Source organism: Lasiosphaeria miniovina (assembly GCF_030549165.1).
Source record: "Lasiosphaeria miniovina strain SMH2392-1A chromosome Unknown B0T26scaffold_2, whole genome shotgun sequence".
Lineage (NCBI taxonomy): Eukaryota > Fungi > Ascomycota > Sordariomycetes > Sordariales > Lasiosphaeriaceae > Lasiosphaeria > Lasiosphaeria miniovina.
The window spans coordinates 6,249,619-6,271,389 of record NW_026848221.1 but is presented as its reverse complement, the minus strand read 5'-3'; the positions used below and the strand labels follow the sequence as shown (position 1 = coordinate 6,271,389).

At 56.6% G+C, this 21,771-nt stretch overlaps 7 protein-coding genes across 7 annotated transcripts; 3 read left to right on the top strand and 4 right to left on the bottom strand.

Moving 5' to 3' along the window:
- Window positions 1–1,133: 1,133 nt before the first annotated feature.
- Window positions 1,134–2,507, bottom strand: B0T26DRAFT_673112 (uncharacterized protein; the record flags this gene model as incomplete). Its single annotated transcript, XM_060439558.1, has 3 exons — window positions 1,134–1,472; window positions 1,560–1,664; window positions 1,995–2,507. The coding sequence occupies 3 exons, from the start codon at window positions 2,505–2,507 to the stop codon at window positions 1,134–1,136; spliced, it is 957 nt and encodes a 318-aa protein (XP_060301464.1).
- A 376-nt stretch (window positions 2,508–2,883) lies between these two features.
- On the bottom strand, window positions 2,884–3,561 carry B0T26DRAFT_748796 (uncharacterized protein; the record flags this gene model as incomplete). The annotated part of the gene is made up of 1 exon (XM_060445009.1): window positions 2,884–3,561. One exon carries the CDS (start codon window positions 3,559–3,561, stop codon window positions 2,884–2,886), a length of 678 nt encoding a protein of 225 aa, XP_060301463.1.
- Window positions 3,562–7,079: 3,518 nt separating this feature from the next.
- Window positions 7,080–7,801, bottom strand: B0T26DRAFT_615440 (actin cortical patch SUR7/pH-response regulator pali; the record flags this gene model as incomplete). The annotated part of the gene is made up of 2 exons (XM_060435973.1): window positions 7,080–7,542; window positions 7,602–7,801. Coding segments are annotated over 2 exons (663 nt in total), but the record flags the coding sequence as incomplete, so codon positions are not given.
- Window positions 7,802–9,112: 1,311 nt separating this feature from the next.
- On the bottom strand, window positions 9,113–10,108 carry B0T26DRAFT_748794 (uncharacterized protein; the record flags this gene model as incomplete). Its single annotated transcript, XM_060445008.1, has 3 exons — window positions 9,113–9,157; window positions 9,203–9,853; window positions 9,923–10,108. 3 exons carry the CDS (start codon window positions 10,106–10,108, stop codon window positions 9,113–9,115), a joined length of 882 nt encoding a protein of 293 aa, XP_060301461.1.
- Window positions 10,109–12,653: 2,545 nt separating this feature from the next.
- Window positions 12,654–13,255, top strand: B0T26DRAFT_698677 (uncharacterized protein). Its single transcript, XM_060441437.1, has one exon. The coding sequence runs from the start codon at window positions 12,738–12,740 to the stop codon at window positions 13,149–13,151; it is 414 nt and encodes a 137-aa protein (XP_060301460.1). The 5' UTR covers window positions 12,654–12,737; the 3' UTR covers window positions 13,152–13,255.
- Window positions 13,256–15,803: 2,548 nt separating this feature from the next.
- Window positions 15,804–17,549, top strand: B0T26DRAFT_178738 (uncharacterized protein). Its single transcript, XM_060433606.1, has 3 exons — window positions 15,804–15,876; window positions 16,182–17,091; window positions 17,152–17,549. Exons 2-3 carry the CDS (start codon window positions 16,198–16,200, stop codon window positions 17,188–17,190), a joined length of 933 nt encoding a protein of 310 aa, XP_060301459.1. The 5' UTR covers window positions 15,804–15,876; window positions 16,182–16,197; the 3' UTR covers window positions 17,191–17,549.
- A 1,023-nt stretch (window positions 17,550–18,572) lies between these two features.
- On the top strand, window positions 18,573–20,789 carry B0T26DRAFT_748792 (uncharacterized protein; the record flags this gene model as incomplete). The annotated part of the gene is made up of 1 exon (XM_060445007.1): window positions 18,573–20,789. The coding sequence occupies one exon, from the start codon at window positions 18,573–18,575 to the stop codon at window positions 20,787–20,789; it is 2,217 nt and encodes a 738-aa protein (XP_060301458.1).
- Between the last annotated feature and the right edge of the window lie 982 nt (window positions 20,790–21,771).

Genomic DNA, 21,771 nt, shown 5'->3' with positions numbered 1-21,771 from the left:
GTCTAGATGCGCCGGGTGATAGAGTCGACCCAGCCGCCACGCCGCTAGACTCACTGCAACAGTTTCCTTTGGCCAGCGTTGTAGGAAAGTTTATCACAGGCATATATGACAAAGTCGCCCGGACGGAAGACTAAAATCTCAAGTCGGGGATGCCTACATGTCCTGCTAAAGGGGGTATTTTGAATGTCCTTGTGGGTTTTATACGTATACCTCCTCGGCAGTATCGCGGCGGTCTGAAGGCAACAAGTAACTGGTAACTGCATGTCTAGTCATATTTAAACCAGCCAGCCAGCCAGGGCGCAGCTCTCATACTAAAATACCTGGAAGAAACCTGGGCTGGGAGCAGACGCAACCCTAAGCAGGGCGGGGTATCGAGACATAGTAGACTCAGTTTGAATCTAGAGCTGAGGGGATGATGCTAGCAATCGGAATGCAAATTTTGGGAGATGTTGCTTTGGAGAAGCTACCAACACAGGAACTGTCGGTTTTGAGCGTCCGGGTGGTGGTGCCAGAGGTTGCCCCAGCAGCTGCCGGCTTTGTTTACTCCGCCCCTGAGTTGCTCGCGGCTGATTTCAACCCAAGAAGTCAGAAAAGACACGGCCAAAGCCACTACAAAGCCCCGTACTGCCCACAATCACCCCCATCTGATGATGATATGAGCTGCAAATATTTGTTCAAACAGCCGCGTTCGCCCCACCAGCCCGCGCACGGCATCAGACCTCTATTTACGGGCCCCCTAAGTCAGCATAGCAACCCCACAATGACGACGTAACATAACTAGCCGCACACCCCGTGAATGGGCTGTGCTCCTACCTGCTTTTATTTTGGGATTCGCATATATACATAACTTATTCACTCGTATAGAATTCATCGTCACCTATAACGCCGTACCCCGTAGCCGTAGAGAAAGAGGAAAAATGCCCCACGCCCCGAACCCATGCGCCTCGAAAGGAAAGAAAAATGCCCTATGCCTCAAAAATAGACGCCCCGAGCGAAAAGACCTAGCCCTAAGTAAACAACCACAACACCTATCGCGAGAACCCCCACGCCTTGAAATTAAAGAATAAGGCCTTATAGCCGGTAAAAAAAAAAGCCCTCTAGCCGCTATTAAAATAATAAAAGAAAAAAGAAAATCAGCCACGCCGGCTCCAGCCCCGCGGACCAAGGAGATACCCACCACTCTCCTCGTCGCCCTGGCCGCCATCCTCGTCCTCCTCGCGGATCAGTTCCAGCGCGGGACCGCAGCCCCCGCCTCCTCCGCACGGAGGTCGCGATGGGCTCAGTTGGCTGTACTGCTGGCGCTGGCGGTGCATGGCGCGGTCGATGCGGCGCGCCTGGTCGTACTCGTAGGGTTCGTATGGCTCGTAGGGCTCGTAGGGCTCGTATCCGCCGGTGGCCTGGTGCTGCTCCTGCTTGGCCAGGCCTTGGGACTGCCGCTGCATGTACGGCTCGTCGTAGAACTGCTGCTGCTGCTGCTAATCAGTCTAGTGGTGGTGGAGCATCAGATGGGCGCGCAGCCGCTAGTCGTACTGCTGCTGAATGGCGTGCAGGCGCGGCACGTGCTGCTGCTGCTGCTGCTGCTCCTGCTGCTCCTGTTCAAACCAGGCGCGCGCCTGCTGCTGCTGCTCGAACCGCTCCAGCGCCAGCGTGTACTGCTCGGGGGCCTACTCTGTTGACTGGCACTCCTGCTCCAGCGACTAGCGCTCCTGCTGCAGAGACTGGCGCTCGTCGTCGAGGCGCTGCTGCTCCGCGTTCAGGTATTGCTGCCGCTCGTCGAGTTCCTGCTGCTTCGAGGCCAGAACCTGCTGCTGCACGTCGTGGCGGCGGCGCTGCGCCGAGATGCGCACGTGCTGCCGCTGCAGGTAGCGCAGCGACGGGTTGGGCGGCGAGCACGGGGCCAGCGGCGACGATGGAGACGAAACCGAGGGCGAGCATCAGGATGGGGTGGATGGCTCTGGCTAAGGCGCGGCGGCGGCGGTTCGGAAGGTGACTACGTCGGCCGGGTTAGTGGCTAGCTGGAACGGGAAGCGGTCCTGGAACGCGGAAAAGTCGAGCGCCTCGAGGAACAGTCGGTAGCGCGTCTCATCGTCTTCTTCTTCCTCTTCCTCTTCGACGTCGATGGGAGAGGCAGGGGCTGCGACGCTGAAAGAATCCTGTGCCAAGAGAGACTGCTGCTGGCGGAGCGTGTCGTCGTGCTCGTACTCGTCGTCCTCCTCTTCGATAAGAGCGGGGACGGGAGCAGCAATAGAAGAAGCGCGGCCGCCAAGGTCTCTGCTCGTCAGGCGCGACGGCAGGAAGAGCGCGCCGGCGGGGGGCGCCTCGCAGAAGAGCGGGAAGCGCTGGTGCCACTCGGCAACGGTAGGAGCCGCCTCTGGTGTCGACTCTGCTGCTGCTGCGGCAGCTGGAAAAGAAAAATAGGGGTCGCCGATAAAAGGAGTAGTGGTGGCTCTGCTGCTGCTTCCACAGCCATCGCCGCTGGCGGGCAGGAGCGCGGGCTCGAGACCCATTATGGCTTCGACGCCAAAACTAGCAGGCGTCACGGGCGATGAAGAAGAAAGAGGGTGCGGGCCACGAACAAGGCCAGGATGGGCGACGACGTCGCCCGCAAAAGCGGCGGGAATGGGGGGGACAACCGAGAGGGAGCGGGCTCGGCGAGACACAAACGGAGAGAGCAAAAACGGGCGCAGCCGCGAGGGCGACGACGAAGAAGGCGGCGACGGAGATGATGATGATAAGGGTGGCGGCGGTGGGGAGTTCTGGTATCGGCGACCCGGAAAGAACCTGGGTTGGCCCTCTCTGGCCGGGAAGGGACGACGGCCCGCAGCCTCCTATGGCTGGCGGCGCTGCGCTGCTTCTTCTTATCTAGTGTTTAGTGACGGGGCCCTAGTTCCGCGCGCGAGGAGATAGTTTTGATGGTTTACCCTCGTCCTCGTCCTCGTCCTCGCCCTTGCCCTTCTTAGCCTTGGCGTCGTCGCCGTCGTCCTCATCATCGTCCTCGTCGTCTGATCCGTAGATCTCGTCGTCGCTGATGTACAGCTGGGCGCGCACGCTGGCCCAAAAGGCCTTGACCTCCTCGGGGTCCCGCTTCTCCTCTGCCTCCTTTTGAGGCGTGGTCTCTTTCTCGGCCTGCTGTCCAGGCGTGGTGGTGTCGTCGGCGGCAGTGCCGCTTGCCTCTGCTGTGAGGGCTTGGAGCTCCTCGATCAGCTTGTCGAGCTCGCTGAGCTCGGTGGGGGGGTCTCGAGCCCCGGATGCCGACTCACCGGCGGCAGCAGCTGGTTCCTGGCTCTGGTCCAGGGATCGGCCCAGGGCCGAGGTTGCCAAATAGGCCTTGTATTCGAGAAAGTTCAGCGCGTCTTCCTCGTCTTCGTCGAAGCGGACGCGGCGGGGCTGGGCTTTCTGGGCCGAGGGCGGTGCCTCGCGACAGGGCTTGCTTCTTACCCGCTCTTGGCCGACGAGCTTTGCGTCGACCGGCACCTTGGTACCCAGCTTCTTCTTCAGGAGCGCCTCCTGCGCCCCCGACGTCTTAGGCTCTTCATTGCCCTTGCCCTTGCCCTTGTCCATGGTGTCTTGCTGCTTCTAGGGCGAGTAATTATTAGCAAATATGGACAAGTGAGACGAAAGTGAGAGATGGCTTATGTGGTCTCATGCAGTTGTTATTTACCTGCAAATTAACTCTCCGTGCCGAACGTAAATCAGGCGAGGTCAAGGCGAGGACGAGGTGGGGAAAGGGAGATGGAGATGGAGAGGGAGAGGGAGAGGGAGAGGGAGAGGGAGAGGGAGAGGGGCAGAGAGAGTGATGCGTTGGAGTTTTTCGTGGAAGGGCAGAGAGAGAGGGGCAGAGGAGCAAAGAAGCAGATAAACAAATGAGCAAAGAAGGCGGGCGGGAGAGAGGGTGTTGAGACGATAGGCCCTGGCCGACCGACAAAAAAGACAGCGAGAAAGAGATGAAGGTGGGGGCGAAGAGGGAGGCGTAGTGGCTGTCTTGGCCGCGGCGAAATGACTTACCGGAATTCTCTGGTCGAAATCGTCGGCCGAAACTATGCAGGTCAAGACTGGAGGTTGAAAGAGGAAGGAAAGAGGAAGAGGCCCGGGAGAGGTCAGGTATTTATGCAGAGAGGAAACGGCCGTCCAGGTGCCCGGTGGGTCCGCCTCGACCGCAGCTGAGCTGTCTAAACATCAGATGAATAATAGGAGCACGGGGGATCATAGGAACACTTTTATTTATTGACGGGTGGCTCCACGGTCTTCCGGTGCCTATTATGCTCACAGTATCAGTAGGTGGTAACGGAAAAGTGAGGCAAGGCTGAATATGTGATGTAATTCTGAGGAGTCCGAGACATATCATATTGGGAATGCCGACCTTTATCCCGGCGTATCTCGTCTTTCGCACTCGTAATTAGACGTACATATCACAGCGGTCCAAGGGAAAACCAGCTTGTCTCTTGTTTACCAGGCCCAGAAGAATGATAAATGGTTTAGAACGAGGTGTTTGACCACACGAGCGGACTTGTTTGAATTTGTCGGCGCACACATGAGAGCTTGTCCAGATATATTAATATTGTTTCCTTGGCCGCCCCAATTCTAGCATCGCCTAATATTCCCCTAAAATCAACCTGTCCAGACGTAGCTCAGCTTTACTCCAGTTTCTTCACCTTCACCTACCTTTAATCACCAGATCCTTGAACGAGAACACGGCCGAAGGTTCCCAGCTACATGTTTTCCAAGTTTGGAATTAATTAAATACTTGGTACTTCGTATTAAAAAAAAGTGTTCTAGCGGCAGTAGTGATATCTTTTCAGGTACATGGTAAGGTAGTGGTAGTTGGCATTTCTTCTAAATGTAGGAGTCGTAATAATTTGTTCCCACTGGTGCGTGTAACCACCCGATATGGAGTCCGTTTCCCTCGTAAACTATCACATACGACCGGAAAATTCGGGATCCCGTCCGCTCTCCCATAGACAAGCCAGCGACCGGATCTAGCGGGTAGACGAAAACGCCGTTGAATTTGCGGCACACTGTTAAGATGACCGTTTCGCCAGCTTCGCCGTTGCGCCGGCGGCGTAATTTATTTAAGGGGAGCTGGGCCTCCCTCTTATTGGCGACCCTCGCTGTCGCAAACATTTCGTAACGCGTGCACTTCGCAAAAAGCATCCGAGTCGCGCCAAAATATTCCTACGCCCCGTTATTATTCTCAGTAAACCTATCAAGTCGCGTAACCGCAAAGAGCGATAACGAAAAGCGGACGAGGACGATGATTTACTCGTACTTAATAATATCGATAGAAAGCGGAAAGTAGGTTCTCGTCTGCAATAAGAGCGGGTTCGCGTATAGCAATCGATACGGCTATAAGTAATCTCCTAGGTTATATTATTTACTCTCGTTAACGATAAAATATTAGATTTATTAAGAACCATAAGGGCGGGGACTTTGACCGGATTTGGTTAGGTCTTTATAGCGACTAGAAACGAGAAAAGACTATAATAAAGTCGTAATTTCGAGATTATGTTGAGTTATCGTAGATAACCTGCCTGGCCCTCGGGGATGGAAACGACGAAGACTAGAGTATCTAGACGATTACCGGTATGAAGACCGTAATTACGTATTAGAAGAACTTGGTTTCGGAGGCGGACAACACGATCCTTGGAGAAAAGAGGCGCGACGACCCTAGTAATCGTGGATGTAAGGAAAGAGCACCCTAAGCACCTGCCAACGCGCGCACACCTTGTGCGCGTCTACTACCCGTCACCAACTGGTTAGACCACTGCCAGTTGGCCTAGCTACTAAGCTACACTATGGCGCCACGCCTTCACAAACACACACGGGACTGAGCTCCTGAGCATGTATATAACAGTGGCCCTCGCCCCCTTCCTTTGCGAGGGCCAGGTTGAAGTCTTACACCAATACCAGTCATTGCTCACCTTCCTTGTTACCTTCATTGTGACCACCTTGATCAGGCATACCTGCCCTCTCTTACACGAGATAGTGGAGGACGGGGATATCCGTAATACGGAAATCCCGTCGGGTGAGGTATATTAAGATGTTAGATTCCGATATAAGGAAATAGTTGTAGTTTCTACTTATAAGAAGGAAGGATTTGAGGTGAAGCAGGTATATGTGGAGAACAGCGACTTAGCAACTATTATTTGTGATGGAATGAGCACCTATAGAAGCTCAGCCTTACTGGCTCTGGCCAGCCTGGAATTCGGTCGAATGAATTCCCTAAGCCTATTCTCATATGTGCGCGGGATATCTCTCCAGATAAAATGCAGAGTGCTCACAACGTCTGGGCATTCCCGACGCGACAGCAGGAAGGAAGGCTGCCATGGTCGGAGAAAGGAACGGCAAAGACACTTGAACATTGTCAGCGGCATCCAAGATGGACTCGATGCATCCTTCGGCTTGACCTCGAGCGAATATGCTTTTGGGCGGCACCGTGGCTAGGCGCCCGAGATCATGTCTTGGAAGAACATTTTCACCATCACCACAGCCTCTTCTCTGCCGGTAACGATCTACTCGACTGGTGTGCTTTGCTTTGTGACCACTACCTTCCGACAACCGTGGAGGAGTTTTAACATCTGGAAAAACTCACAATAGACAACACCATCCCGGCAGGCATACGAGCAATCGCAACATAAAAATGTGAAATAGACTAGTAAGGTATATAGATATAGATATAGGATGGGTATGGGTATAGATATAATCGTCGACTTCATGTGCGGCAAGATGTGGTATGGATATACAAGTAAGTAGTTTTTGTCCCTAGCCCTCCTTCCCCCTTCATGTTGTAGACACAGAGAGAGTAGAAAAGCCGCCCCCTAAAAGGAATGATGAAAAATATTCGTGCTCGCTCCAATTCCGTTTCATAAAAATTTTCCCGCCGACAAATAGCAGCACGTACACGCCTCCCGGTGCATTATAGTCGCCGTCCGTCTCTTATAACGCGGTTAGCCCTAGGGGCATATACAGAAGTCACGCGGCAACAGCACAAAAAGACATTACTCATGCGTCAGACAGCAGACCGACGGGCCTTAGTACTGGCGTCGGGACCACCAGCGGCGGCGGCCGTAGACGGGCTGGGTGCGCGGAGGAGAGATGTACTCGGTCTTGGTTGTGGCAGCGGTGCGGTGATGGCGGCGGCCGGAGCAGCAGGTGAGGAAGACGACGATTGTAGCGAGCAACAGCAAAATCGCTGCGGCGAGCAGGCACCAGATGGCGGTGCTAAAGTACGCTGCCGCACCAGTACCGTTATCGTTGATATTGTTGCGCACGACGGCGAAGGCGACAAAGTCGATAATGGTGATGATGGCCGTGAGCAAGAAGGCCAGGAAGGCGACGACCGAGGCCAGGAATGAGCCCAGCACGCCGGCGCCGAGCGCCAGCAGGAAGGCGATGAAGCTGATGCCGCAGGCGATGGGGTGCAGCACCATGGCCTTAGTCAGGGCGCGCGTCGTGTCGCGCGCGTAGTCGGAGAACTGCGTGTTGTCCTGCGAGTTGATGACGTCGGCCGGCGAGTAGCCGACGTGCGAGCTGGAGCACGTGTCGCTGTGTTGTTGTGTCAGTATTTTTTTTTTTTTTTTTTTTTCACTGAGGGAAAAACTCACCCGTCGACATTGTTGATGCACCAGCCAAAGGTGCCAAAGGTGACAGTGGCGTGCTGCGACGTCGGCCGGTTGCCCAGCTCGACCTTGAGGATGGCAATGTCGTGGACGACGGGCGCCGAGATGCACACGATGATGAGCAGGATCGTCGACACAAACAGCAGGAACGTGCCGATGTGGTGGAAGAAGCCCGTCTGAGCCATGGCGGCGGTTTGATACCCGGGAGTATGTAAGTCAAGTGAGGAGGTGGTTGGGTTCCGCGTCGAGGATCTAGTCTCGAGACTCGGAAAATAACAGATTGCGGTCACTGGAGAGTATTCAAAAGCAGAAGTAGAGGAAGCCCGGGGACGAGGAGATATAATAGGGCGACGGCTTTTTGACTATTTCTCGTTGGGTGGCCTCCCCCGGATCGACCAGCGACGTCATCTGCCCTGGCACCCATCCCGCAACCAAGATCGCCGTCTGATGCGTGGACTGCGGAGGGAGTCTGGGGCAGCTTCCTTCCCACACAAGCTAACAGCTCTTTAGCTCCCTAGCTCCTTCCTCCGGGACCTTCTTTGGGTGGCTGGGATACCTACTTAGTCTAGGTAGGGCGCAAATACCTCTCGCACATGCTACTAGCTGCTGGCGCTGCCGCTCCAATCCGCAAAAGCCAAGTTTCAAACGGCTAAAGGAGAGAAAGCGCAGGTGACGGGACGGCAGGAGACATGAAGTCGGGGCGAATTGCGTCGACGACAGGTGTCGCGGGCCCCGCCGTTGGGCCCCTGCGTCCATGACGTAACGCCGGCATGCAGCAAGCGGGCCTCGGCAGCCGCAATGCCAAGCAACTTGCAAGCCACATCCTGTTTTGGTGCCATTCCTCATCTCCTCGCCCTGTGGTGGTGTGATGACATGACGGAACAGCCCATCGCCGCTCACACGCACCGGGGTTGGGCAGGTCCATCCGGGTTTTGTCAGGTAGGTTCCTTCCTACTCGAACTTGCTTGTCCAAGACCCGAAATCAGGAATTGCATTACACTATACTAGATCTAGGAAGCCACAGCTCTTTCCTGTCATTTCCAGAACCCGTCTTCCATGTTGAATCTGGCCTCTAGTTCGTTCGGAAAATTATCTAGGCAAAACGTTCTGGAAAGAGAAGCTCTAGCGATGCGAATTCGCCAGGTAGTAAATTGGCAAATCATTTGTCCTTTCTTGCTATTCAAACACGCCGACCTGGGTTTTTCACCCCGCTTGTTGCCTTGGTAGTTCCCCGGGGAGCTTGGTAGGCTAGGCTCACCTCCGCCAGCCCCCTCTACTAAAGAGATTGGAGCTCGTCTTCTCTCGTCTCGACAAACTCGTCACCGTTCACGGACGAGAGATGGCTGGCAACTGAGCGCGACGGCTCAACCGTACCTAGCATAGAATAAACAAATCCTACTTTTCTGGCACCCGAGTAGACGCCCAAAAAGAAAAAAAGAAAAAATGGCAAAAAACTCCGTAGGCCCCTCATCCATGCCTTTTTTTTCTGGCCACCGCTAGCGCGCTAGCGGCCACGCCACGGTATAAACAGTCACCTGCGACTAAGCGGCTGCGGTTTATTTAGTTTTATTCTCTACCGCGCTTACGTCATCGGCGCCCCCAAGTAGGCTCGTGATCTCGTCTCGGCTGGCCTGCCGCAGCTTGCGGCGCCTGATATGGTCCATCTTGACGGCGTCGTTGGACGCAGCAGCGGCAGCGGCATCTGGGCTGCTGCTGATCCTCGCCGACGCCGGTATCCTGGGAGAAAGGCCCCCGTCTATGCCGCCAGCGCCGACGCCAATCTCCCAGTCCGCCAGGGCGCTGGAGCCCGCCATGTTCGGTATGATGGACCGCAGCGCCTCGGTCGCAAACGTGGCGTTGGCGAGCGGGTCGTCCTTCCTGACGGGCCGCGGGTCTTGCTGCCAGCCGGGCCTCGCATCGTAGTTCCTGCCGGGCCACGGGCCGTGCAGCGGCGACTGCTCGATGTGCACGTGGTGCTGGTAGCCCGGCGCGAGGGACGCCCCGATCGTAAACGTCTTTTCGCCGCCATCGCTCGCAGGGCCACCGGCATCGGCATCGGCATCGGCATCGGCAGCATCGTCTGTAGTTGATTCTGTAGCAGCACCATTCCCAAGCACCCGCGGGTCGGGGTGCACGCCGGACCGTTCCGGGATGTGGTCGAACTGCAGAGGGCAGCGGCTAACCATGAGCCGGGCCCTCGTGCTAGTCTTGACGACGGCAATGAACGACGAGGGATCCTAAGACGGCCAAACGTGTCAGCGGGCAGGCCGCGTCTTCTTCTGATGCTCGTCCGACTACCGACTGACCTGGAGCTGCTTAAAGACCTGCAGGTCGCCCAGGGCGTGCTGCTTCAGGGCTGCCAGGACCGCGCGGCGCTCCGATAGGTTGATGGGCGCGGGCTTGACCCGAACGTACAGCGACCGGAGCGCGATCGCCTCCACTGGGGCCGCCCACGTCGCCCGCGACAGCAGCGCCCGCGGCGCGTGAGCCATGTCCCGGGCTGCTCCAAGGGCGCAGCGCTTTGTCGCGTGGATTGCCGCGCAGTTGCACAATTGACGCCGCCAACCGAAGTGAGTGAGGTTGTTTGCGATGGAGGGTTTCGCGGGCCCCATCGGCCTGCAATCCGAAGTGGGGACTGTCTGCGTCTGCACGTCTACTCAGTAACCTCCCCTGTCAGGGCTTTGGCGGCCTGCATTGCAGCCTCCAACTTAGGCGTTGCAAGTTAAAATATACCTTAACCCTCTGGAAGTAAACTTTGGCTTGACGGATCCGATTTTTGGTTGTCTCTGAATTTATGAACACTTCTGAAACATGAAGCTATAATGCCTTTGGAGATCTCCAGGTTCCCACGTAGCTGTCATTTACCTCCGGAAAGAAAGTAGAAACCGACGCCTCAACATGGGCGATTGCCAGGTCGAATCTTACATCAAGTCCTGTCGTCAGCTGAAGTCTGTGTGTGGAGTTGGACAATAATAACCCAATAACGGGTGGTGGAACTGGCGGTATTCTTCCCCGGGTTCATCATTCCGAGTTGAGAGCAATAATGGCCAAGCCCTAAGCTACCTTACCTCATAAGCTTTACCCAATGATGCCATCACATCCACGACGAGCACGTTCTCTAATAGGTCTCTAAAAGTTTTGCACTGCTCCCAGCGACGCAGAACCATCTTCCCTTTGTCTGGTATCTAGAACATCGTAAGTGGCTTACTCTTGAGCTTCGTAGTATCCATATTGACATCTGAAGAAGGGGAAATCCTCTCTTCAGTCTTTAAGACAAGAGCACGGCTTCCGGTGACGACGTCAAGCAGCCATCACTTGTATTTTGCTCTAACTCTGAATTCACAACTCGCACAGCCGGAAGCCTCTCTCCCTCTCTCCCTCTCTCCCTCTCTCCCTCTCTCCCTCTCTCCCTCTCTCCCTCTCTCTCTGCCTCCTGGGTAGGGTAGCACCGAACAACAGCTTTGACGAGACGAACCGAACACACACTAGAAATAAAGGAGAACAAAGGAACAAAATAGTTTCTAGGTACCTAGGTAGGCATGAAGCGAGACCACAGCAAACCCCGCGCTATGATAGTGAATAATTATACTCCCTTTTCGAATTCGGAAACACTTCCGCGGACTTCAAGAAAGATACGCGCGAGCAAAAGTGAACTGCCGAGAGACGAAAAATGTTAGGGGCTGCGGCTGGGTCGTGATGTTTCCAAGATGTAGAATCCTTCGTCCCAAAATGGGGACGAGGGAAGGGCAGCCAGCATACGGCCGCCGCCGTGAGCAAAAAACCCTGAGATGACGGACAAGATATCCTCGCAACTCTTTTATTTTATTTTGAATTCCTTCTTGAACCAACAGCCCGGCTTATCCTCTATAGACCAGAGACTGCGTTCTCCCGTTTGGAACGAGAACCCCCCAAAAGAATTCGAGTCGATTTTGTGGATAGGTTGAGTCGAGTTGATTTGAGCACATACCTACTGATAAGAGTATAGCAGGTTACTGTCTCTCGTCCTCCCAATAATGAAGGAACGGGGAGTGCCTCTAGCTACCTTGCATACACAAAATCTAACCCCTGAATGTTTGTTACTCAGTAGAGGGGGATGAGGGACTGTTCAAGACGTGAAAGGCCTAACTGCCTTGTAACTGGCCTTAAATGTTCTCTCCGAGAGGTGCAATAGCTAGCTATCTACGTCACATACCTACGTATTGGAGTCACTGGTACCTGTATTGCCTCAACCGCCCTCTACCAACGCGGAGAGGCTACGCAGGCAGGTAGGTACCTACCTTCGGCAAGCGCGCGCAGCCTTCCTAGCCGCATTTTGGCCGGCTGGGAGAGGAAAAGGAGTTTGTGGAAACTTGGCAAAGCGGCTCGGAATGCTACGTCGAGGTTCTAAAGTTAAAACCTTGTTCCATCTTATTGTTTCTTGTGGTTGAGTTTGAGGGGCGCGTTGACGTTTTCGCCCTGAAAATCCAGGGCAGGTTGTCTCTTATGGCGCCCGCCCACTTCTATTGAGCGAGTATTCCTGTCAGTACCCACACACGCCCGGGGGGGCGTAGGGGAAAAAAGGATTCCTAGGAGCGGCGCGCGCCTACAGTGGCCGTTGAGGACCCATGGAACCGATACGTGAGCGCCCCGCTCGGGCTCGGGTCGGGTCCGCGGACGGGGGAGGAGGGGGGAGGGGGGGGGGGGGGCGGGAGCGGCACCTTTTTACCTCTTCCATCCACTCTCTGGGGTCCATGGTGCGGAGTAGCATCACCAAAATAGACAACCAGAGTTGCAGTTTCTAATTCAAGAGCAACGATAATCGGTCGGCGGTCCTAGATAGCGCAGGCCGGGAAGTGCCGGTCGCGATCCGAGTGGGCCAGTTTTCTTCAATTCAAACACGTTGCAGTGCTTCTCGTTGGGTTCCAATGCAGTTTTGTGGATGAGGCCGGGGAAGCAAGCCTCTAAAGGAAAATGGGTAAGGCGAGCCGAAGCGCCCTGAAAAAGGCGCCTTCGCTTCCCACCGGCAACGCGAGTGTCTGGGCGTTTGCAAACCTAAAGTGGAATTCGAGGCGCACTGTGAAGGCAGGGATCGCGGCTGCAGCTCGAAATGCGGAAAATAGATCCGGCGACCCTCGAGCAATAATGGTTGATGCTAGCAGCTCCTCCTGTCAAAATCTGACACATTGCCATCATGCTGTCTGCCGCCAAAATGCAGGTGCGTCAAACAAACGACTCCAGCAAACTCACTTGAGACGGCCGTTCAGTCCAATCCCACGGCTTGCAGAAGAAGCAAACAGATTTGCCCCAGCCCGGCAGGTCAGGCGGGGTCTCCCGTTGGTGGGTTTGCGGAGCCGAACTGCGGCCCTCTGTTTCAGCTTCCCCGACCGGAGGGGTGGATTGGCCCCCCCCCCCCCTCCAAAAAGATCGTCAAATATCAAGTTCGCGGCTGCAAGTCGGGACCTATCAAGGCTCTGGCTACCGTCCACCCACGGCCCAGCGTTCTGGTCGATGGGTGAGCGAAGCTTCGCTTGTCGCACAAACCAAGACACGGTCTGAGCTCTTCTCTCGGGTCCGTAAGACGGGCCCATCCCCCCTCCCCCGCTTTGGAGGAGCAGAGTGGGGAGACCTTCTAACAACCTGATGAAACATTTAAAGTTGGGATTGTATTCTAGACTCGGAAAGAAATTACACTACTAGTTCCTGGATGCAGTGAGATGGCGGTCGTGGGATGCTGCATCGGCAGATCTGCTAAATCGGGCTCTGGGAAACGGCCACCCAGCGCAGCAAAGCTAAGGATGCCGATCAGCTAAGGCACCTACCCGTAAGCAAGTCAAAGGCTAGGGGGGGCTGCGGCCTGCGAGGTTCGATTTGTACACTCCGACGGCCTCGGGTCAAATCGTCGCCTTTCGTGTGCCAGTGAGGTAATCATTATCTCGCCCGTAATCTGAACGATGCCGTCACAGCCGTCGAGGCTCAAGGTTAGTCAGGGGGCACAAGAAAAAGCCCAACATATTTTCTTGACTTCCACGGGTACTCGGAATGGAAGCCTTCTCTCTCGGTCTCACGATTGTGGTCGCACGAGTCTGGAGCTTGCCGTGGCTCGGGTTCTAACAGCAAAGGTCCCTGGGGTCCAACACAGAATGCCATCGGATATTACAGGAATCGGATCCCTCCGCCGTGCAGAATTAAGTCCGCGAGATGGATTCCTTTAAGCTTGTGATTAGAAAGCTTGTGTGGGGGCTCGCCTGTTAATCGGAAGTGGGCTTGGCGGAGGTTTCTTCGCGGCATGACATTCGGCACAATGCGTGCCGGATGTCAGGCTGCTGAGCCGGAGCGGCAGCCCCATCCCTGCTGCTCGATTGCGCAGCAATTCCGTTGTCACAACGATGGATGTGATGGGCAAGGGGACAGCTAAGCAGTGGAGCACAGAGTCAATATTCCGTAGGAGTGTGAGAGACGTTCACAGCTCACACATCTGACCTCTGAGGGATGCGAGGACGATGAATACACATGTGTCATGTCTGTGCTCTCAGAACGGACAGCACGTGGTCGATTGTCGTAAGGGGCACGGGCAGCGGGGAGCTGAGAACTCGTCTCTCAAGGTGGTCCACGTCGTGAGAATGAGATGCAGCCGAGCATCATCTTGACGCAATCACATTTCGTGACTTCGTCAACGAACAAATGAGACATCATTACAAAACCCAAACGCGAAAACGCGAAAGGAACCCAAAATACTTGTAAGTTCGGTGTAAGTTGAAGGCAACTCGAGGCTTGCACTGTGCCTTTAAACGTCCCTCAGCCGTCTGAGCGCCTAGGGCGTTTGGTTGCTAAGGTATGACACAACGAATGGAAGGGGTGAAGTGCTTACTCCGTACGGAGCACAGCTTGATTAGAGTATTTCTTCCTGATCCTTGGACGGACCCAACGGGTTGGTAAGACCAATCACAGTGCGTGAACTGTACGGCGCGCAAGAATCCGCCGCTCGTCGAGATTGGCTGTAGCCGGCTGGGGAAAGGGAATTTGGGCGACGGGCAAGTCGGCAGCACAGTACGAATGGGGCCAGGCCCTTCCAAAAAAATTTTTTAAGTGCGCTGGGACCTTGAGCCGGGCCCGGGTGCCTTGGAAGGATTGGAAGGCGCGCTGTGAGTGGCTGCTAGGTCCCCAGTTCCAAGAGTTGGGGTCTGGTCTGGACGAACGGGCTGCACCAATTTTGGGCGGTTTGGGGAGGAGCAGCCCCAGTTGCAGTTGCGGGCCTCGGGTTTGCCGCGCAGCGCTGGAGCGGAGTTGGTGAGGGCTACGCGGAACACTCGCCTGCATTGGCGCATCCTCCAAATGCTGGGCTGCCATTCTTTCTGCCCGCCGAGTGCGCCTGTCGGGCAGAGCGGGCAGAGTGGGCACGCACCTGGCGTTGCAGCTTCCGACACACTCACAGAGCAGCAAGGCACAAGGCACAGCACGTCACCCACCGAGTGTGACTGTAATTTGCATGCAACATCTCATGGAACTGAAGCGACCGGGTTTTGAGGATCCCGCTCAGAAATGGCTATTTGAAGAGAATTTCAATTACAAACTAATTATACACGGAATTTAGCAAGACCTAACCATACGCGGAGAGCCAAGTAGCGACGGTGTTTCTCGCTACTCCTACGGAGGTGGCAGCTGTCAGCGCCCAGCTCCAGCTGCGCTCCGCTCCCGGCGTGTCTATCTCGCCTCTCGCAGGCCGTCTCCGAGGGCTTGGGTCTGGGTGCTGTGCTCCTCCGCGCCTCACGGCAGGCACCCCTCCCAGGACGCCTGGGCCCACGCACGGCGCCCATCAGCCAACCACAGGCGGCCCAGCAAGCCCAGTTCCCAAAGAGTTCCCAGACAGTGTGAAGTCGTGGGCCGCAACCGGCCAATCACGCCAGCTCAAGGCCCCAATCCCCGGAGCCCAGGGGTTCTTATTCGCAGCTCCCATTCCCTGGCCCAGGACCATCTGACACGGGCGCGGGCGCGGGCGCACACTCAAAGACGGGACCGTAGACTTGGCTCGACACAGCTTAGGGCCGTTCAGCAGCGTGCGTGCGTCTGTCTGCGCTCTGCACTTTGCACTCTGCACTCTGCTTGGGGCAGGCATGGCCATTCAGGGCGGAGACGCTCGATTTCTCCTCCTGTCGTGTTCACATCCACAACAACCCAAGACGTAGACACGCCGTGAGCGGGCTGCCCCGTCGTCGTGTCGCCATCGTCGCCGTCGTCACCAATTCGTCCGCAACAGCTCTCTGAGCCCGCCGCGTTGTACACTGTCAGTGTATCCGTAAATACCGTACTTACAATATAAGCTCACCTCGCCTCGCTTTCGTCTCGCTACGGACGACAGTTAGTTGGCTGCCCATCATCGGACGACATCTGCCCATGTGGCCGCCACAGCCTTTAACCCATTACACGAGCCCGTGCAGCTACCCGCCGGCGCCAATGACTCCCCTTTGACTGCCGGGTCCTCTGGCCATCTTCTCTCGGTCGCGCTGCCTCTTGCTCTAGGCAGAGGCCGCCCGCGTCCTTGACGATCCAGCCGGGCACAATAAATCGTCCCTGACACGTCATGTTCAGATACTATCCTGGCGGAATGCCGCCAATTCCGGCATCAGCACTGGGGGAGCGGCGAACAGGAACCCCAGTGGGAATACCTGCGGCGAGCACTTGCGATGATGGCCTAGCACTTCCAGCCGAAGATCAGGACGATGTCGCGAGACCGGCGAGGCTGGAGCCCTCCATACTAAGCCGCCAGCATCCATTACCACAACCACAACCACAACCACAACCGCCACCATTACCGCCCTCGCCATTGACATCCGTCTTTGCCACCTCTCACCACTCACTGAGCAGGCAGAACCTGAAACTTAACGGCCGAGGCCGTGAACCACTGCAACTAGATGCACCAGGCACCATTCAGTCGTGGTGGTCTGGCCTGTACATCGAGGACAGGCCGCATGTCGAAGACAAACCGCATGTTGAGGATGAGTTGATGTTGTCCTCTCCGCCACCAGATCCCGGCTCGCCGATCGAGGTTGATCAGCCATCGCCCCCCGCGCCCGAATCCACCCTGTGGGGCCGGCAAAGAAGCAGCACGGCCGTGATAGACTCGCGGCTGGAGAACATGATAGCAAGCGAGATGCAGTGTACCGTGTACAGTGGACCCCAGCCGGCGGCGTCGTCATTGTCGCCAATGCGGCTGGCGCCGATCCTCGAACCCAGGGCGAGCCCCCCGCTTGGCCTCGAGGTTGACGATGCCTATACCAACGGCACGGCTGATATCGAGGAGGAGGAAAGGGCCTTCAACGAGTCCCTCCTATCCCTGCGGCGCACTGGCCACCCCGGCGGCATCCGGAAGCACGTCGGCATGAACGGTGCGGGCTACCCGCTGCGGTTTCGGTTATCTGCGGATGCAGCCCTGAGCTGTCAAAACGTGGTGCTGAGCCGGCCGAGAATGCGAAGGAGGGACAAGCGGCGCCCCGAGAGCGTCGCGTCGTCCGGAGTCGCGTCGGTCATGTCTTCGCTGAGAACACCGCCGTCGATCCCCTCGCCTCTCCTCTCACCCCAACTCCATCCTGAATTATAGCAGGGGTTTCCCATGTACGATGTGCTTTGTTCTCAGATGCGGCAGGTGGTTATATCCTCGGAAATTCGGTTTGGAGTATTGCTCTTTTTTCTTCTTTTCTTTCTTGTCTATCTGTTGGTCAATTACAGGAGTTTGGAGATGAGTACATTTTCGAATCGGCTTTTCACGGAGTAGGCGAAAGACGAGAGACGGGCCCCCAGCATCGGTGCATACTGAGGCGTTCCACTCTTGTCCGATCACAAAGAAACATTGCATTAAAACGGGGCATTCTAGATTTGGGGGGAGGGGGGTCAAGCGGGTTTTGGTTGACCTCGCAGGTCCTTTCAAGCGCTTATTCTTGTGTTTCATTTTCCATTTTCCATTCTTGACGGGGAGGAGGGATAGTGGGTTGGCTTGCTGGTTGTTTGTTTGCCTGCTTGTTTGTCTGCCAGGTCCAAATCGGCCGTCTGAAACAGGCTGGTGGTGCTTATTATTCACAAGGCATCTACTTTGGATTTTGGAACACGCAATCCATCACGATTTAATCTTCAGGAGATCAGCCCTCGCTGATTTTGACCTCGGTTTCGGTGCTCGATTCTTCTGTTCTCTTGTTGTGGCAGCTGACTTGGATGGAGAGCGCTCGGGAAGCGGAATGTTCCGGGAAGTTGTGTGACACTAACAGCTGGCGAGAAAGGTAAGCGCCTGCTTGGATCGAGATGCACCGGCGCTACTAGCTTACATGCCGCAGTCCCGCCTCTTCTTGCAGGGCTTGGCTCTCTCGTCGTTATGTGCCAAAGATAACCATGTTAGCCTCAACAAGGACGCAACAACGGTCCTGTTGCTGTTGTGGCCGTACCTGGCCGCAGTAGCTCCGCATTCCAGAGACCTGAGCTCGTCTCTTTGTCCTCGAAGATGGGTCCCACCCACCTAAGCTCAGCCGGGTCACATAACAATCACAAAGAGAGAAGGCATCTCTTTGTGCTTGTGGGGGGCCACCTCGAGCTTCCTGTCATGTCATGGTCAGAACACACAGTCGCAAAGCTGTGGAAGTGACAGGACAGCAAGTCCACGTTACTGGAATGGATCATCGTTGGAAACCGACATGCCATTCCTCGGCAGACTCGGGCTCGCATCGATATTGCCATCACCTACAAATGTCTAGCACATGCCCCCCTCTCTTCTCATCCCCCCCCCCCCCCCCCCCCCGTCTCATATTTTCTGTTGCTATAGCAGTCTGGGCGGTTTGTTGACTCTACACAACCGCCGTCCCTAAACGCTCCTACGCCCCTCGTTTTTTTCCGCCAGCATCATGGACCCCGGGAGACACGACCCAAACCTCCACCTTCAACTTCTCCGCGCATCACAACAATCTTGCAAACCACGGTGCGACGTTTCGCTTGGAAATGGTGGGCATCGAAGGCGTGGCTTTCCCAGCTGGCGGGCTCTCGCTCGAGAACAAAGGAAGCGACGCCCTCTACTGGCAGGACCCAATGGACCCAGAGGACGATGTAGGATCGGCGGATCTCTTTGACCAATTTGTGGTCCTCGACGACGCTGACTCGACCGCGGGAGAGGGCTTCGGCCAGTTATACGGAGCTACTGACATGCCCATCTCGCCACACGCTCTTGCAGCCGACGCAGTGCCGCCTACTCTACCCACCAGCGGCAGCAGCTCGAGCTTACACACCGCCTCCACTGCCAAGTTCCCCCCGCAACAGCAGTATTGGCACGGTCGAGGCGCGCCGCCCATGACAGACCTGACAGACCTGACAGACCACCCCGCCGGAAATCGAGGACAAAGAGACGATGGCCTATTTGCCCGCCATGAGGCACCTAGCGGTGGCTCTATTTCCGACTCGGAGCTGCTCAAGCTCGAGGGGCTAACGATGCGTTCTCCTCGCGTCCAAGTGCCCCCAGCGTCTGCCTCTGTGCCCGCGTCGCCTCCTACCTGGTCGACGAGCCCCCGCAAGGCCAACCGTCTGGAAACTCTGTATACTCGAATTCGTGACAACTTCCACGGCAAGCCAAGACCGCAGCAACAGCAACAGCAGCCACTGGCACAGCCCCTTGTGCTTGTTCCGGCCCCAGCCATGTCGACCATCAAGATGGAGTCGGCTGGCATGGGGAGCCGGCCGCGACCGTTTAACCTCCAACTTTCCAAGTCACACATGCCCCTGTCTCGGCCGGTCACCGGGCCCCTCTCGGACACGTCGCAGCAGCCGCTGGGCACAAGCAGCAGCAGCAGCAGCAACAGCATGGGCTATATCAACAACTACCTCGACAACCCCTTCTTCGAGACCTCTGGGCTCCCGTTTGCAAATACTACCGGCATTGACCCCCACTCGATGCCCATACAACCACCCCAGGGCATCAGTAGAGCCGCCATCCCCAGCACGTCGCTGCAGACGCCTCATCTCGCCAACTTCCCGCCAGCCAACAACACTGCTCAGTCGGCCACCTGGCAGTTTGACGCTTCTGCCGACAACAACCCCGACGCCGGCAAGATGGGCTGGCCGTCGTCGTCAGCGGCGGTGTCGTCGTCGCCGTCATTTGTCACGCCCGGCGGCCAGGACACCAACGGCTGGTGGGACGCGGGCGATGCCATGGACACGGACGCCGTGTCTTACCAGACAGCCGAGAGCCGGCAGGCCGCCTTCAACCTGGCCCTGCAGGGGTTCCAGTTCGCCCAGCTGCCGATGCACATGCCGCAGCCGAGGAGCCCGACGGGGCCTGCCGTGCTGCACCGCAACCACGGCGAGCTTCCTTCAGCTGCTCCGCACCAGTTCCACCTCGACGACATCAACGGCCACCACCAACACCACCACCCGCACCACGCCGGCAACGCCTTCCGGCGCACCCGCTCCGAGCAGCAGCTTTACCACCCCCCACCGCCGCCATCACAGCAGCAGCGGCGTCCCAAGCCCAAGGCGCCGTCGTCGGGCGCCCGCCACCAACCCCGGGCGCACCAGCGCAACGCCTCGGGCAGCGGCAGCGGCGCCATGACCAGCCCGCGCAAAGCGCGCACGGCCAGCGGTGGCTCCACGTCGTCGCCCAGCCCGACCCCCGGGCGGCTCCAGCGGCGCAGCGCGTCGATGCAGATGCTGCGGAGCACGCCGGCGGCCGGGAGCGCGCTCGATGGTGGCCCAAGCAACCCCACCGCCGTGCGCAAGCGGCGGTCGTGGACGGGCCGCCGCGGTAATGTTAATGGCAATGCCAACGCCGCCGCCGAACTGAATTTCGATGCGATAGACAGCCCGCACTACACGCGCCACCACGCGCGCAAGCCGTCGTCGTCGGCCGCCACGGGCAGTAGCCGCCGCGGCAGCGCCAACAGCAGCGCCAGCCACCACCACAACCGACAAGCCAGCGACGGCGGCGGCGGCGGCGGTGGCGGTGGTGGCGGTGGAGGAAATAGCGCGTTCGTCAACTACACGCCCAGCGACCACAACCTGCTCATGACTGGCGTCGCGCCCAGCGGCAGCAGCAAGACGAAGGCCCGCCGCGACCGCGAGGCCCAGGAGAAGCAGCGCAAGCTGCGCGAGACTATACAAAAGGCCATTGCCGCGGCCGGCGGCGACGCGCGCAAGCTGGAGGAGGACGGGATTCTGCTGAATGTTTGATGGTGCTTTGTAATCTCTTCCTGTCCGTCTGGTTGGTGTAGATGTTGGTGTTGGTGTGGGTGCTTGTGTTGGCGCTGTGGTTGTGGGTGATCCTTTTTACAGATATTGTTTCAACATTCGCTCCTTTTGTACCCCGTCCTTTCTTCGTCTGTCTCTCCCGTCTTCCGGTCCTAAGTCGAGGTCTAGGAGTGCGCCAGGTAATTGGGGCTTCTAAAAAGAATATCCTTTTGATAATATATCCACCCATCTACCTATTCAACTCTGAATGTTAGCAAACTCTGGCGGAACCAGCTCCCCCTACTGCTGCATGATATCGTCAACTAGAAGCTCATACCCTTACTACCACGTCACGGACATACGTTATGGGGCGCCTTCGTAGATCACGACGGTCGGTACGATAGGTCTTCACATCATAATAACTCGACGACCGCCTATCCGAAGTAGATGGCCTAGCCTGCCGCTATGTTGTGACGCCATCCAACGGAATGGAGGGCCCACTACCATGCAAACTTGAACTCCCACCCACATGGAAGATCCACCCAACGGCGTCAATCACGCAGCTTATGCTGGGACCTGAGGAGGACCCTTACTAGCGTCTGAAACTCGTCCCAGGAAAGATCATTGAGGACACGGACGACGAGGACAAGGGGCTCTTCGAACTAGACAAGATTCTGAAGAGAAGGGCCACCTGGAGAGGTGGAAGGTGTGTTGTTGTCCTGTCTTGCTGATGTTTATCTACGGAGGTGACCCTTTAATACTCTACTCCGCTCTATAAGCTATACGTATGCACATACGGCGGACATTTTTAAGTTTTGAATCATCCTTGGCCTTGTCGATATTCTCGTAGGACAAACACAAACACAAACACAATACCTGATGCGCAGCCTGTTGCACTGCACCGCAATTTTTAGCTCCAACGAGACCATCGACCTCAAAGCACTTACACCCGAAGGGCTTGTTGGGCCATTACGTACAAGTAGAA

What these genes read in the sequence shown, in the direction of transcription:
- B0T26DRAFT_178738 (XM_060433606.1), top strand. Translation starts at nt 16,198, where the DNA reads ATGCCGCCAATTCCGGCATCAGCACTGGGGGAGCGGCGAACAGGAACC. An exon ending in ACAAGCGGCGCCCCGAGAGC is followed by an intron (nt 17,092 to 17,151) that starts GTCGCGTCGTCC and finishes CCGTCGATCCCC; the next exon opens with TCGCCTCTCCTCTCACCCCA.
- B0T26DRAFT_698677 (XM_060441437.1), top strand. Translation starts at nt 12,738, where the DNA reads ATGGTTGATGCTAGCAGCTCCTCCTGTCAAAATCTGACACATTGCCAT.